This window comes from Macaca mulatta, chromosome 2 (assembly GCF_049350105.2).
Source record: "Macaca mulatta isolate MMU2019108-1 chromosome 2, T2T-MMU8v2.0, whole genome shotgun sequence".
Lineage (NCBI taxonomy): Eukaryota > Metazoa > Chordata > Mammalia > Primates > Cercopithecidae > Macaca > Macaca mulatta.
In genome coordinates, this window is record NC_133407.1 from 143,539,330 (window position 1) to 143,556,332 (window position 17,003).

Below are 17,003 nucleotides of genomic sequence, written 5' to 3' on the forward strand. Positions count from 1 at the left end.
ACCTGCAAAGCCCATTTTGCCAGGTAAGGTAGCACATTCACAAGTTCTAATGATTCACATGTCAACATGTTTGAGGGGGGCATATTATTTTGCCTGCCACAGGAAGTAGATTAGTTGCTTTTTATTGTTGTATAACAAATTGCCCCAACATGTTGTGACTTAAAACAATAAATGTTTATTTTCTTACAGTTTCTTGGGGTCAGGAACTTGGGAGTGGCTCCTCTGGATGGTTCTGGCTCAGGTCTTTCATTAGGTTGTCGCCAGGATATCAGCCAAGGCTGCCATTAGAAGGCGTAAGTGGACCTACAGGGTCCGTTCCTTGGTGCTCTTACATGGCTGTCAGCAGGAGGCCTCAGTTCCCCTCCACATGGACTTCTCCATAGGTCTGTTTCAGCATCCTCGTGACGTGGCAGATGATTTCCTCAGAGCAAATTATTGATGAGAGAGAGGGAGAGAGAAAGGAAGAGGAGGAGGAAGCCGCAGTGTTTTTATTATCACCTAGTCTCGGAAGGCGTGAACCAACAGTTTCAGCCTACTTTTATTTATTAGTAGCAAGTTGTTAAGTCCAGCCCATACTCAAGTGGAAAGGACATTAAGGTGTACCACTTGGAGGGAGGAGGATCAAATAATTCATGAACATATTTTTTAATTGACACAAAGGGAGTGTGCAGAGGCTGGAGAGGACGGGCTGTGTTCGGGAACCATCACTAGATTGGGATACAAAGGCAGAGTATATGGGGAAGGGGAGTGGGAGAAGTGTCTGGAAAGGTAGACAGGGACATAATTCCTTGTGCCACAGGAAATAAAAGACATTGCATGTCAAGATTGGTCTCTAAGCATCTTCTTGCACCTGGATAAATACCTAATTGATTTGAAGTACTGAATGTTTGTCCAGGTTGAAAACAACACTACAACTTAAGTAGAATGTTAGCTTTGTAAAAATAAGGTTTGTTTTATGAGCTATATGCCATAGTTGAAGACCATTTATTACAATCATATTAGCATATCCTGCAGTGCACGCACTCACATTTGATACTGAGCACTCCCTCTGAAGCGAATGCTGGCTTACACAGACCATCATTGAGCTTTACCAGCTCCATTTTTCCCCCCAACTTCGTTTTATGAGCTTTTCATACACACACTAGTGTGGAGAGGATATTTCAGATTCCCATGTATCCATCACTCAGCTTCAGCAATTATCAACTCTTTGCCATTCATCTCTTCTGTCCTCTTCTGGAGTTTACATATCCAGATCAGAAATGGGCTTCAGTCCCAGAAGAAACACAATAGCTGTTGTTTCTAGAGCAGATAAATGTCTCAGCTTAAATTTACTTCAGCAATCAACTTCCCAAAACAACTACATTGCTACCTAGTGGTTGACTGGGTCCTGGCTGGCTACCCCATTGAATTGTCACATCGGTCATTTATTTTTATCCCTGTCGCTGACCCCAGAGGATCACTAACCTGGGTAACAAGATCTCCACTGCTTCTGCCCTGTGCTGAGCCTCAGTTTCTCTCGTTTAAACAATGAGGGATTTTAAACTAGATGATTGCTCATGGCTCTAAAACTCTACAGTTTGGAAACACTGCCTGTTACCAAGTGCAAACATGATATGGGCGATTAATAAATTACCCAGGGCTCTATTTAATTGCACCATAATTTTATTTTGGTTGGAAGCTCCCAAAGGCTTGGCTGCTGCTACAAGCATTATTATAGGGCCATTGGATTTGTCATTGGCTGCTGTCCCAAAGTTACATGATGACTTCATTGGGAAAAAGAAATATACGATAGAGATCCATTCTCACGTACTCCATGCTTTTCTCTGGAGGGGGGTGATATGGAATGAGACTGTGTTTTGGAAACTTCGCCTCTGACATGGACACTGAAATTATGCCTACCATGTCTATTTTGGAGCGTCACCCTAAGTGTAAAGCACCATTGAAAAAGAGTTCAGGGAAAAAGGCACCCCTGTAACCAAGTGTTTTGTTGTTCTAAGACTGAGAATGCCCGGCCAGCATGGGATAACCTGTGGGCAACGGTGGATTAAGGTGGCAGCAATGTCCGAAGTGGCTCTGTCTCTTGCCCTTTTGTGATGGCTTTGCTGCCACGTTCTTTCTCTGCCATAGCCCTGGAGATGGGAACTCTGCTGCTGACCACCAGGTCAGCAACTTGTACCCCTCGCTTCCCTGTCCTCAAGAATGATCATCCAACTTCAGGGAAATGGCAGATGACTCAATGCCAGGAAAGGAATCATTGCCTTGCTCTTAGGCACTGGCGTGTTAGCGGAGCGTGTTGAGCCAGAGAGGAATGTGGAAATGGTACCAGCCCTAGTCTGGGGCCCAGCTGGGCGGACTCTGAATGCTGTATCTCCCTCGCCCTTCCCCAGTGCCCTGCACTTCTAAAAAGCTAATTGAATTCTTGGGTCTCTCCAGGCATCTCGTCTGGTCCCGGAGCCCTAGGGGGAACCAAGAACTCAATGTGTGAACTCTGGATAACCCCCAGATTCCATAACTGATGGCTGTGACTGGGGTATACAGGGTTTATAGATGCTCCAACTTTTCTCTTTTCCCTCTCTCCTTACTCCACCCCCAATACATCTTCTGTTCCAGTAAGTACTCCACACAAAAATAAACCAATCTGATGTCATTATGTACCAAGTTCAAAACAAACGATCATTTTTACTGTTGTGGTAAAAACCGGGAACAAAAGTGGACTTGTGGGGCAGAGCGGGTGGAAGGGCCACATTGCATTCCTGGCGTTCCCGCTCGGGGTCTCCAACCTCACATGGCTTTGCCTTTGTCTCTGCAGCCCAGCCCGTGTTGTACTGGTGTGCCCGCAACATGTCTTTCTGGAGCAGCATTTCGTTTAACCTGGCCGTCCTGATGAACCTGCTCGTGGCGTTTTTCTACCCATTTAAGGGAGTCCGAGGAGGTACCCATATCTTTAATTTCAAAAAATCTATTAGAAGCAGCAGGAAGGCTATGACTTGCATCTCGATTGTGGTTCCTGGATGTATTGGTGCAACATGGGGGATCCCAGTTATCCACGTTCAGACAAGAGGAGATTGTAGCTATTACCACAGATTTAGTTTTAAATCTAAATTAAAATAATTTAACTTTTTTATCCATTTATTTTTAACCAGGAAAGAAGAGAAGCAGCTAGATACTATTAAACCTGTGAGAAAGTCTCTTAATAGGCCCCTTGTTTTATATATGAGGAAACTGTGTCTCAGAGCAGTTAAGAGATCAGGCCAAAGTCACGTAGCTAACGAATGGCAGAGCTAACTCTAAAACATAGATGTCTTGATGCTCAGTCCAGTATATGTATTCCCACACCGCACTTCTGGAATTGATTTCAGACTAAAGAATTTGTAAGAAATCTCTGGAATTTTTTTTTTTTCTTTTTGCCAGGGGAGGCAGGACTTGAATGACTGCAGACTGTACAATGTTTAGTCTATTAAGAGCTACCTGCCATTATTCACATAACAAAACATGATGATTATGGTCTTTCTGGATTCCCCCCAGCCCACCTCCTTCCAGGCTACACATTTTGCTGAGAAAAGGCAGACAATTCGGAGGGAGGCATTTTGCTATTTGGGGCCCCTCAACACATTAATGGCATCCTAGAAGCATCCTCACTTGTGGGGTTCCAGTGGCAGGCATTCAAAGCTCCCCTTCTGTGATACATTCACGGCCCCTTTTCTGACATCCACAACAGCCACCTGGGAGGTCCATCTCCCAGCTAAATTTTTCATCAGAGCTTTTTGATAGATCACCTCACATACACATATAACAACCTGCCAGGAACCACCTTGTGTGAAAGATAATGGGATAAAGAGCCCAAACATAAGACACACAAACCACACAGGAGTAAGTTTTAGGCTCCAGTCTTTAGCTTAATCATACAGACATCAACTGACCAGACATGTATGGGTAATAAGTCAGTTTAAAGACCAATCTGAAAGCAATGACATGTTATGTAATGCTTATATGCCTAAGTTACCCTTTTGAGGATTTAGCTTTTCTGTTTGACCTTAAGTTACATGGAAGGCACCATTTGAATCCTCCCCACCACCCAAAAGTACAATCTAAACACAAGTCCGGGGGGATTTTTTTTTTTAATGTCATGTCAGGAAGCATGAATGCCCATGTCTGTGTCTAAAACATTTGACTAGAACCCAGGGCTGCAAGGTTTTCTCCTTGGGGATGTCCACCTTAACCCAGCTGCCAGTCAGCAGAGGTATGTGTGGCAGAGGGCTAGTGAGGAGCTCAGCCAGCTGTGGCAGAGGAGGCCCAGGTCTCCTTTCACCTCAGGGAAGTTGTCATGCTCCTCACAGCAGATTATTCAACCCTTACCTTGTCTGTGTTTTCGTTTACTCTCCATTGCCTTAAAAGTATTTCAAACAGATTTTATTATTCACCACATCCATTTTCTTCACCGGTCATTTGTGGCAGCATTCAGACCCGTTTTGGGGACACAGAGTTGACAGCCCCCCTCCCCCCCTTCAGTGACAAGCCTCCTGCCGTGGCATTCTTAGACTTAGGAAGTCCAGAGACTTAAGTTCCCTGCCTGACTCCTGCCGCCCACTTGCCAAGCCACTCTGGGCAAGCCACTTCAGCAAGTCCTTGTCATCCTCTGTGTGAAGAGATGCTTACATTAAGCCCATGGTTGGAAAATTTTCATATGGCTTCAGAAAGTCCTGCAGAACCCAGGGAAAAACAGTTGCCAAACTAGTCAAGATCTCCAGAGCATGTGTTTCTTGCCCATCCAAGCTTGAGATCCCCTGGATGGCATGACTATTGAGGGTCCTTCCAGCTCTAAAATGGGGCATTCTGAATGAGCCATCAACTCAGGCTGGTCTGCAGGAGGCAAGGATGCCTGGTTTGGAATCATGGGCTTTAGAACTTCATGCTGATGGACTAAACAAAAAGCAAAAGCAAAAATCAGAGTTCCTAGGAGATTTGACCTGAGGTTGATCTGACCTAAGGAAGCCTTTGCCATTGTCTAGTGGCTGATATTGCCTTAAGTGCCTCAATTCACTCTCAGAGGGATTCTTTTTTCCTTTTGTGAGATGCATTGAGGGCATTTTCTATACTCACTGCTAACCATCCTCAGGAGAAGGGTTGTATTTACCCTGCCTAGAAACAAGATCTGGTTTGTTGACCTGAAAGCATTTCTTTGAGCTAATATGTGTTAGAATTTGTTGCATCCTAAAGACAAGATTTCATAATGTCCCTCTTGAATGTGTATAACAGCCATATCATGTATGCTGATTTTGTGTGGTTCTGTGGCTTACAAGGTTTGTGACTGCCAAGAACCAGTGGCCTTAAAAGCTCCTTTTCAAAACTATCACCACCCCCACACCTTTGTTTTAGAACTGACAAGTTTCAGTCTTTCAAAAGCATGCAACTCAGGCAGCTTCAGATTGCTTACTGAATTTGTGAGCATGCCATGATGGCTAAAGCAAATGTAGTACTACTTTTTAAATGTTTTTATTATTGAAATTGTCAAATATACACACAAGTAGAAAGAACAGTATAATGAGCTACCATGTACCTATCAGCCAGCTTTAACAATTTGGCCTGTCTTATTTCATCTATCCCTGTACTATATTTTCTGAAACATTTTAAAGAAGTCTAGACATCTTGGATTTTTTGTCCATAAATATTTCAGTGTATATCTCTAACTTATAAGGACATTTTAAAATATGTATAATCACCATGCCATTATCATATCTAACAAAACTAACAGCAAATCCTGTAATAGCCTGTCCAAATTCAGATTTCTCCAACTGTCTCAAAGATGTCTTTCTAGAGTTGGTTTTTTGGAATCTAGCACTGTGTTTTTTAACACTGCTGTTATAGTGAGGAGACAGCATTTTTACATTGGCCTCTTCAGGATTTGGGACATACCTTGTACTGGTCACATTGATGATACTGAGATCATCCTAAGAGTCCATTTAAAATGGCATTAAGCACTTCAGAAAATGATAGGTAAGCCACAGACTGGAAGAAAATAGTTGCAAAATATATATCTGATAAAAAGCTTATATCCAGAATATGTAAAGAATTCTTACAACTCAATAATAAAAAGGCTATTCAGTTAAAACAGTGGGCAAAACATTTGATCAGACACTTCACAGAAGATATATGAATGGCCAGTAAGCACATGAAATGATGCTCAGCATCACTAGTTATCAGGGGAATGTAAATTAAAATCACAACACCATTCCACTGCAAACCTACTAGAATGACCAAATGAAAAAGATGGGCACTACCAAGTGTTGGTGATGCTGTGGATCAGATGGAACTGTCATATACTGCTGGTGGGAAGGCAATGTGATACATTCACCTTGGAAAACAGTTTGGTATTGTCTTTTAAAGTTAAACATATATGTAGGATCCAACATTCTACTTCTTTATGTTTGTTCAAGAGAAATGAAACTATGTCCACTCCAAGAATTGTACGTGAATGTTTCTAGTAGCATTATTTGTAATCACTCCAAACTAGAAACTCATTGACTGTTAACTGGACAAATAAATTGTAATATATCCATACTATAATATACTCAGCAATAGAAAGTACAAAGTATCAATACAAACATGGTAACCTGGATGCATCTTAAAAACTTGCTAGGTGAAAGAAGTCAAGCACAAAAGACTACCTGATAGGATTATTTTCCCATTTTTATGAAATTCTAGAAAGTGCAAAGCTATAGGGACTGATATCAGATCAGTGGTAACTGGGGGTAGGGATGGGGCAAGGCATCACCTGCAAAGAGGCACAAGGAGACTTTTAAAGTGATAAACATGTTCTGTATCTTGATTGTGGTGACAGTTACATGTAGTGGTTTCATGACTATATGAACTGCCAAGATTCACCAAATTTTACCCTTAAAATGCATGGATTTTTTAAAATATTGTTTAAGGACCATCGACTTCAGAGGCAAATGGTCTGCAGCCATTTGCTGCATCACTTTGGGCAAGAAATGTCACCTGAGACTCAGTTTCCTTTAGAGTAGACTGGGGACAATAGGCTAAATAAATGGTCATCAACGTCAAGGGCTTGACAAGATTGTCTAACAATTGTTAAATGCTTGGAAAGCAGCACATGTGCCTCAATGTGCACTTCTTGAATTTCCGAGAAACCTCTGCCTCTTTGTCCCCATTCCCCATCAGCTTTGCCTTTTGAAGGATTTCAAAAGGGAAGAGGTAAGTGGCTGGGCGGGGGAAACAGTTGTTAAAGTGAGGCTGAATCCCGGCAGGCGTGGACTCAATGAACTAGGGCAGCCAGCAGCTGCTGGAAGAGCTGTACCCTGCAGAGGTGTCTCCTCCCCAATGGTGCCACAATCCCAGCATCTCTGAAGAAGTGAAGCTCCTTTATATAAGTGGCCTTAATCATGTAGTGCTGCTTGTTTACATCTGAAGGAGACTCAAAATGTGACAGCATTTGAAATAGGGGTGTTTTTTTTTTAATGAGTGTTTTACAGAACTATATTTTTAGCCGTGTTGGCTCATGTTATATAACCAAGCCGTCTCGTGGGACACTCTAAATAGAACTTGCAGTAGCAAGAGATGACAAAAATTGGTATAAGCTCTTTGACTGCAGGGATAATCTAATTGTAGGATGATGCTCATGACACGGAAGTTGCCTTTCTCCTTCCCTTGGAGAAATCTGATTCAGGCAGGGGACCTGCATTTTTCCTTTGCATACTTTTAATAGAAATTAAGTTTAGGCTTCCACGTCGCCTTCTCTGAGTGAAGTGTGACACATGCATGAGTTTTATTTCTCGAACAAGCTTTTCGTGAGTGCCTGCCAGGCACCAGGTACTTCCCTTGGGGAATGTGCAATCAGGTGAGAGAGAGACAAGTAAACTGACCATTAGGAAATAGTGTCCTGTAAGGATGACTGGAAGCAGGGAATCTGGAGGAGGAGGGAACTCCTGACATGTTTTTGTGGGGAGGAAGAGGATTGGGCAGGCTTCCTGGAAGAAGTGATGTCAAAGCTAAGACCTGAGATGAACGAGAAGGGAAGAACTTCCCAGCAGAAGGAGTGTGTGTGAAGGCTTGGAGGTCAGAAAACGCTGATGGGGCTGGTGATGGATGGGGCAGAGAATTTGAGGTGAGAGTTGGGACTCGTAAGCCAAAAAAGTTATTGAAGAATCTGTAATGGTGCATGTTTTAGGTGTGTCCCCTGTACTCAGTGAATGCACAGATTTGTGAGAGAACCCTGTTTTGTCCTTGCAGGAACCTTGGAGCCCCACTGGTCGGGCCTCCTGTGGACAGCCATGCTCATCTCTCTGGCCATCGTCATTGCCCTCCCAAAGCCCCATGGCATCCGGGCCTTAATTGCCTCCACAATTCTACGATTGATATTTTCAGTCGGGTTACAACCCACCTTGTTTCTTCTGGGCGCTTTCAATGTAAGTGTGAATACCTTCCTTGCCACTGTTTTTTGTTTGCAGATTAATAGGAATGCCTTGCATTCTGGTTCCTAGAATCCTGGCCTGTGCTTTCAGTCCAGAAAAATATTATTTGGGGCAACTGTTAAAATAGCAGAAGCAAGGGATCGCTGCAGGTGGACGTCTCCCCCTTGGGCTCCTCATGGTGCAGTGAGCCTTGTAACGTATCCCTTGGACATCAGCATTCTCACTGTTAGGGACTATCCCTGTCAGGAGATAGGCAGAAAAAGTGGTAGCGCTTTGAGATTTAAGTTAGTTTTGCCAATCTGTTTAAAGGTTTGTTGGGACAGGAGATTTTAGACAGTAAGTAAAATGATCAAATATTAACACAGCACCCACTTCTGGAAAGGGCCACATAGAAAAGAGGGGAGAGGTAAGAGGGCCTGGCCAAATACAAATACGGGGCAGGTAGAGAGGGAAGAGGAGAAGCAGAGACAGTTGTTTAAAAGTCAGTGGTGACATTTAGAAATGCTGTTTCACTACCATTGAAAGATAGAAGCCAATTTCATCTCTGGGAGAATTCTTAGGACAAACTGATATAAAACCATACATTGGAGAGATTTCCTGGTGAAGGGAAGGAGAAAATTTGGACATGTGAGGCACTGGAGGATCTAAAAATGCCTTCCAGGGGTTTCTGCCCTGAGCATATAAGGAAGCTGAGGTCCCATGCAAAACTGGAAGTGATATTGCAAAATAATAGAGTAATTCAGTGCAACAGCAAATGTCCCAAAGGGAGTATTCATATGGCACAGGCAGCAAGGACTTTAGAGGAGAAGAGGCCATGTCAAGCTGAAGAGCTTATAACAGGGAGGAAGCAGGATGGAAGTTAGGGCTTAAGGAATGGAGGGCCAGGCTCAGTGGCTCACATCTGTAATCCCCGTACTTTGGGAGGCCAGGTGAGCAGATCACTTGAGGTCAGGAATTTGAGACCAGCCTGGCCGACATGGCAGAACCCTATCTCTACTAAAAATGCAAAAATTAGCTGGGTTTGGTAGCATGCACCTATAATCCTAGCTACTCAGGAGACTGAGGCAGGAGAATCACTTGAACCTAAGAGGTGGAGGTTGCAGTGAGCCGAGATCGTGCCACTGTACTCCAGCCTGGATGACAAACGGAGACTCCATCTCAAAAATAAATAAATGAACAAATAAATAAATAATAATTAAAAAAAAAAAAAAAAGGAATGGAGAGGATCTGGCCATGAAGCAGGGATTGAGAAGAGTGTTTTGGTTTTGTGGGCACCATAGGCCAGGGCAGAACAATGGGAAAGCCCTGGATGTTATCAAGAGACAATAAAGAGTTTCACCTCATTCGTGGTCGGTAGTGATCAGTAGGAAATGATCCTGTATGAGTCACTTGCAGCACTGAATTTTAGGATAAAGCAACTGGACTTCATCCCCCAGGTCAGCATTCCCAGAGCATATTCCACGTTGATAAATATGAGGTGAAGAAAGGGTCCCGTGATTGAATCCACATGAAAAATGCTGGGGTAAACACATCATGAAGGGTTTCGTTACTGCAGGCTTCCTCACAGACTTTACTGTACTAATATGGATTAGGAACCTCCAAGGAAAACAGTGTATTTCTGTTTCCCAAACTCGTTTTCCTGCAGTTTTTTGTAAGTATCCCTTGAGATTAGTGTTGTATAGAATATATGTTGGAAACTCTGTTCCGGGTAGTGGAAAGTGCCTGTGGTGTTTTTGAGCCAAGAAATGGTCCATACAAAGAAGTGTTCTGGAGAAAATGCATTCGGTATGGCATGTGATGTGGATTCATCGGGAGGGACTAGAGGCAAAGAGGCTTTTTAGGGGCTGTAGCGGCGCTTTGATTGGGTTTGACAAGCCTGAGTCTTGAACATAGTGTACAAGAAAGAAGGAAGGTATGGACGTCAGAAATGGGAAGGAAATAGGTTGGGCACCGTGGCTCAAACCTTTGTAATCCCAGCACTTTGGGGGGCCAAGGTGGGCAAATTGCCTGAGGCCAGGAGTTCAAGACCAGCCTGGCCAGTATGCATGTGAAACCCCTCTCTCCTAAACAAAATACAAAAATTTAGCCTGGCATGGTAATACATGCTCGTAATCCCAGCTACTCGGGATGCTGAGGCATGGGAATCTCTTGATCCTGGGAGGCAGAGGTTGCAGTGAGCTGAGATGGTGCCACTGCACTCCAGCCTGGGTGATAGAATGAGACTGACAAAAAAAAAAAAAAGAAAAAGAAAAGAAGAAAAAAAGAAAGAAAAAGAAAGAGAGAGGAAGGAAATAGTAATACATGGTGGACACAGTGTCAGAGCCTTACCCCACCCAGAAAGCAATGTGCTTGTATTAGTTCATTCTCACATTGCTATAAAATGCCTGAGACTGGGTAATTTATAAGAAAAGAAGTTTAATTGGCTTGAGGTTTTGCAGCTGTACAGGAAGCATGGCAGCATCTGCTTCTGGGGAGGCCTCAGGGAACTTTCACTCTTGGCAGAGTAAAAGCAGCAAAGTTGGAGCCGGAACAGGAGGGAAGCGGATGGGGAGGCGCTACACACTTTTAAACAACCAGCTCTTTATCACTATAGTGTATCCAGGACAAGTGGCGCTAAACTATGTATGATCCAGTCACCTCCCACCAGGCCCCACCTCTAACACTGGAGATTACAATTTAACAGATTTGGTGGGGACACAGAACCAAACCATATTGCCACTCTGGGTCCCTTTTTCAGACAAAGAGGGTATCACTGTCTTGATTGGGTAACGAAGGAGGCGAATATGGCTCCAAATTGTCAGTCACAAATGATTGCAAGAAGAATACTGTAGCCATCTAAAATGAAGTCATGCCAAGATCTAGTTTTCAGGGTGAAAATACATTTAAATTGTTGAACTACTGGGCTTCAGGTGGAAAGACAGGCTGTTAAACATTAGCTGGGGCATTTGGAAATACATGACCAGAACTACATATCGGTGTGGGGAGGGGAATGTAAGGATTGCCTACAGCGAGAGGAAACCATTTAAGAAGGAAATACAAAAGAATTACATAAACAACTAGGTAGAAAAAATGTTCAGTACTTCAGAGGCTGTCTTCTATGGACTGCCTAGTTCTTTTTTTCTTTGGCCTTCTGTGATAATCATTCCACAGTTATCACTTCTTTAACACAAATCAGGTTGGGGAAAGACTCAGCTGAGAATTAATTACCATTTACAACAACATGAGCTGGGGTAGGGGGCAAACAGCTATAATAAATAATTATTTAGAGTGAATTTTATTTTACATATTTTTTTGAGACGGAGTCTCGGTCTCTCACCCAGGCTGGAGTACAGTGGCGTGATCTGGGCTCACTGCAACCTCCGCCTCTTGGGTTCAAGCAGTTCTCCTCCCTCAGCCTCCTAAGTAGCTGGGACTACAGGCGCGTGCCCCCATGCCCGGCTAATTTTTTGTATTTTAGTAGAGATGAGGTTTCACCGTGTTGCCTAGGCTGGTCGCGAACTTCTGAGCTCAGGCAATCCACCCTCCTCGGTCTTCCAAAGTGCTGGGATTATAGGCGTGAGCTACCACACGGGGCTTAGAGTGAATTTTAAAAGAGAGAAGCACCCACATGGAATGTATGGGAGAGGGAAAGTAGCTGTGGACAGAGACAGAGAAAGAACATTGGAGTTCTGAGAGCTGGAGGAGAAGGCAGGGTCCTGAAGCCCAGCTGGGAGAGTGGTAAGCAGGGTGCGGTGGGAGCCTGGTCACGCTGCAGGGAGCTGGGAAAGATGCTAAGAGCAGACAGGAAGACTGCTGGGTGCGCAGAATCCTTGGAGACTTCACATGAGCTGCCTCTGTTGAGAGGTGGGGATGGGAGCCAGATCTCAGACTAACAAGCAGAGTCCAGCCGCAGGCTGAGACCACAAATAGCAGCTATTTCCTGGGGAAGCAATGGAGAAAACTAGGGCAGAAGTTAGAGGGGAGAATGGATTCGGGTGAAGTGGATCACCACCCTGTTAAGATGGCAGGAGCTGGGGTGTGTTTGAGGTCCTGTAATGTGTGATGTCACCCAGGGCACCATCTGCCCCTCCCTGAAACCACATCATCATGGATCATCCAGAGTCAGTGCTACTTTCCCACCCTATGAAAGCCCCTCCACTAGCAAAGGTTAGAATTTTGGAAAAAACTGGCAGATTGAATGCTTAGCCTGTCTGAGAAAGCCAGCAGCGATCTGTGGGTGTCGGCTTCCTCGCTTATCTGATTGCCGAGAAGCTCACTTACACCGACCTACCAGATTAACTGGCAGTATTTCCCCCGCACCTGTGGCCGAGGGAGCTCGAGTAGCAGAAGATGGTTTTACCAAGTGCATCCAGAGAGGCTCCTCACTGGCCTCCTCCTGAGCCAAGTTTTTCTGTCAACATATTGCTAGAGATGGACTTCCAGGCATTGGGGTTTCTGTCAAAGGTGGGACTATATCGCACAGTAGTTCAGTGAGGACTCCTTCAGGTGCAGATACCAGAAAACCTAAAATCCATGCTAGCCTCAGCAAAGGAGAACACGTATTGGTTCATTTTGACCAAGAAACCAAGAGCCTTGCTTCAGGCACAGCTGATACCGGGGCTCAGACGGTGTCCTCAGGGCCCAGTTCCTCCTTGCTATCTTTTGGCTCTGTGTCCCCAGTGCTGGTGGTGCCTTCAGTGTTGGTAATGTGGTATCTCCAGAGTTTACAGCTGCTCAGGTCCAAGGTCGGTAGGAAAGAACAAAATTACCTTTTGCTGCAATCCCAAGAAAGAGCTCAGTGGACATCATTGGCTCCATTTGGTCCTGTGTCTCTCTCTAAACCAGTCATTGTACCCAGGGGAATACAGTATTGTGATGGCCAGGTTGGAGTCCCACCCAGACCTCAAAGACTGCTACTCAGAGGGGAAATTAGAAGTTATTCCCAGAAGAGAGGGCAGGGGAATAGAACTCATCCTGGAGTCCCTTATGTTTCTTCCCCCAAGAAAATTCTTGTTTTCCCTGTGGACTTAGGAGCAATGAAAGGCAAGAACTGATCACTGCTCATTCAATTGCCACCTTCCAGTGCCTAGAATGTAGCAAGTTCAGAAAATGCTTTTGATCATGCTGATCACAGGGTTCGTGGATTGAGGTGACTTCTGTGTTTGACTAACTCATATAAGAATGTTAGAAATGATTCATATCTCATTTTGAAAATCATAATCTCAGTATGTGTTAATTTTGTTTTTGCCATAGAGAAATGCTACTTGATTACTGTTGCACATGAAGTTATTTCACTACCATGTAATTTGTAATATGCCTGAAAAGCAAAGTAATGAAATGACTTAGATCTGCAAATGGTTCTTGGTGGGTTTGGTGGGCACTGGGTGGAAAAGGAAGCGTTTGTTTGGGCATGGTGACTGAAATACGTCTGTGTGAGACACTCTCTTTGCTCTCATGAAGAGTTGGGCACAGTCCGTGCCATCTGACTGGTCCTGTCATTGTTCTCAGGTATGCAATAAAATCATCTTTCTAATGAGCTTTGTGGGCAACTGTGGGACGTTCACAAGAGGCTACCGAGCCATGGTTCTGGATGTTGAGTTCCTCTATCATTTGTTGTATCTGGTGATCTGTGCCATGGGGCTCTTTGTCCATGAATTCTTCTACAGTCTGCTGGTGAGTACCTGGTGTGGAAATATTTTATGTGTGGGGAAACTAGGAAAGGGTCCTAGGTCTTCTCTCTCATCACAGACCCTTCCTTTTAATGGTGATTGGTGTGCCTTGTCCATCAATATTGAAGCTCCACAGTTTGCAACCTTTGGGGGATCTGAGAGGAAAGCTCCACAGGAATTGGGTCAGCCCAGGAATTCAAGAGTCGCACAACTGCACTGTGTACTGTGCAGTTCAAATCTGTTAATTCTCAGTAATGGAAAATGCCTGCAGTAGGTTCAGATGTTTCCTCTCCACGCACCTTCGTTTTTCTTTACTTCTTAGACTCAGCCAGCACTTACAACAAGAGGAGTGTTTTTGAGGCTGTCATCCAACAGTTCTCATGGAATCCATTTCTCGTGAACACATGTAGCGACCATAAGAGTAGGAGCCAGTTTTGAAGCCCCAGGATTCATGATCATGAGCTCAGTAGATTTATTGGTCCAGGAGACCCTTTCAGTAGCAGTTACTTTGTTCCGATGTGAGCCAAGTGCTTAATGTCTTGACAGTCTATTAAACAAGCTGGTTCCATCACCTTCCTCCTGAGCAGGTTTTTAAATTACAAATCAAATAACTGCTTACTTTCCTGTAGTTAGAGGGAATCTAGACCTGTGGCGTTGTAGATAAGAAACCATTTTCTTGTGCCTACATAAAATGACAGGAAGCATAAAATTGACCTATCTGCAAGCAACACCGTAAAGAGCCTAGAAATATTAAAATATTTGTGAGGACAAAAATGATCAAGGCCTCAGGGTTGACTTACAAAGAGGGAGGGACTTGCAAAAGGCAAAGCAAGGAAAGCTCTTCAGGGAGGTGCTTAGAAAATCCCTCCGAAGCATGTATGAGAGGCATCCAGCCACAATCTAGTTTGATCCTATTGCGTTTTCTAAAAGTGAACTGAGGTAGCAGCATCATCAGAAGCTGGGAGTTACCCTTATCTTTCTGCAATAGGTTAGAGATTTGAAAGCACAAAATGCAACTGTGTGAGATGCTCCCTTCGCTTAACGTACTTGACTGCCTTGTGCCTCAGTTTCCTCATCTGCAAAATGAGAACAGTGTATCTCCCTCACAGGGCCGTCACAGGGATTACATGCAGCTGTTCAGGTCAGCGTCTTAGAATAGCACTGCCGAACGATTGCCAGCTATTATTATTGTCTTTGTCATTCTATATTCCTTCCCCCGTCCAAAACACCATAAGGAATTCACCGTTCAGATCACTAGGATTAGCTCATTCCATTAGGGGTGGATTTTGGCAGGCTAAAGGGAATGGATTCTTTTCCCTCATCTTAAAATAGATCTGGCTATATTTTGAGGTTTTAGGCAGAGAGGTCTCAGGATAGACTTGTGATTCCCATTATGTGGCCTATTTTGGTCACTTTGTATCAGAAATCTTTAGAGACTTATGTCTGTTTCTGGAACTTTCTGTCTCATGCCATCATGTCCCTGGATAACAAATTCCTGTCCTCCCTTGGCAGGGTGGCAGAGTTCAGTTGGTGGTCTCTCTCATCTCTGCCAAGGGGTCTCTCCCAAGAGACAGGAGATTCCCCTTTGGCCAACGCCACCTCGCCCCAGTAGACGCTTCGCCCTTTCCTCCAATCTGCCTCCAGTTGACTTTGCTTCTTTTCTGTTCATTCGAGTCCTCTTCTTTTCATGACTTGCAATGTAGGCCAGTGCCAGTGCCTGATGCAGGGCACATAATGGTGAGAGGAACACAGTCCCTACCCTCATAGGTCTCACAGTCTGGAGCACAGCACAGGGACAGCTGTTGCGTGAGTGCTCACCCTGTACTCTTCTCTACGCGCTCTCACTACCACCTTTGAGGTAGATGGTATCTTCCAATTACACCTGAGGAAACTGAGGCTTGGTGAAGTTAGGTAACTTGCTCAGAGTCACACAACTCTGTTGATGCCCAAGTTGACACTGCCTTTTATTCAAGCATGTGAAAAAGTCCTTGCATCAGTGAAACTGGTATTTCACATTCTAGTTTGCATCTGTGCTTTCAAGTCTCTAACTTATCACAGAAAGATAAGAGTAACTCTCAGCTTCTGATGATGCTACCTCAGTTCAGTTTTAGGAAATGCAATAGGATCAGACTAGATTGTGGTTGGATGCCTCTCCTGTGCTTCAGGGGGGATTTTCTAAGCCGTGTGGACCTTGACTTGTTTGTAGCTTCAAGTAATATGCTCCTTTTGGTATCAAAGCAGTCCTGAATGTGTCTGGTAAGAACCAGAAAACACTGACACTTCAAATTATTCTACTAATAAGGAAAGCCTGCAACCAAAAGAAATTGGGCTGCCTATAAAAGGAGAGAGACCTCAGCAGGGAACACCCATGTGTTCTAGGGTTGGGAGAGCTGCCTCCATGCTAGCAGGCCAGAAGGCAGGGAGGGTAATCTGGTGGCCTAATTAAACTGCCGCCCCCCCTTCACCCCCCGAAGACTGGCTGGACCTGGTCTTGAGCCTGCATTAAAGCTGTGTCCTTAGAAAAATATTAACACCTGGAGATGAAAGTGTGCAAAGTTCATAAGCAGGCAGTTAACAAAAGCAGAAATCCGGATGGTCAGTAAACATGCAAAAAGGTTCATCCTCGGTGCTAAACAAAGACATGCTAACGAAAACAGCGCAATCCCGTGTTTTACCTGTGACATTAGTAAAGGTTGAAAAGCCTGATGGTGCCCAGTGCTAGTGAGAGTGGGGTAAAACGGGCATGATTCTTTACTAGTGGTGAATGTAAAGTGATCCTGCCTTTCTGAAGGCAGTAGGCAAAATGTTTCTCTTATACCATTTGACCCAAATACTCCATTTCCAAAAATTTGTCGAAAAGAAATAACTAGATGAGCATGTATAGAGACATGTATAGAAGTGTTCCTCACAGCATTATTTATTACGA

General features: G+C 44.2%; 2 protein-coding genes across 2 annotated transcripts in view; one reads left to right on the forward strand and one right to left on the reverse strand.

The window, feature by feature from the left end:
* ITPR1 (inositol 1,4,5-trisphosphate receptor type 1) overlaps positions 1-17,003 on the forward strand; it is a 355,422-nt gene that overhangs the window by 299,956 nt on the left and 38,463 nt on the right. Inside the window, exons 53-55 of the mRNA XM_077993346.1 lie at positions 2,810-2,932; positions 8,248-8,423; positions 13,917-14,081. Coding sequence (XP_077849472.1) covers positions 2,810-2,932; positions 8,248-8,423; positions 13,917-14,081 — 464 coding nt within the window. The remainder of the gene's footprint in view (positions 1-2,809; positions 2,933-8,247; positions 8,424-13,916; positions 14,082-17,003) is intronic.
* The window catches only part of LOC114676384 (uncharacterized), a 72,985-nt gene that overhangs the window by 43,545 nt on the left and 12,437 nt on the right, over positions 1-17,003 (reverse strand). The window lies entirely within an intron of this gene.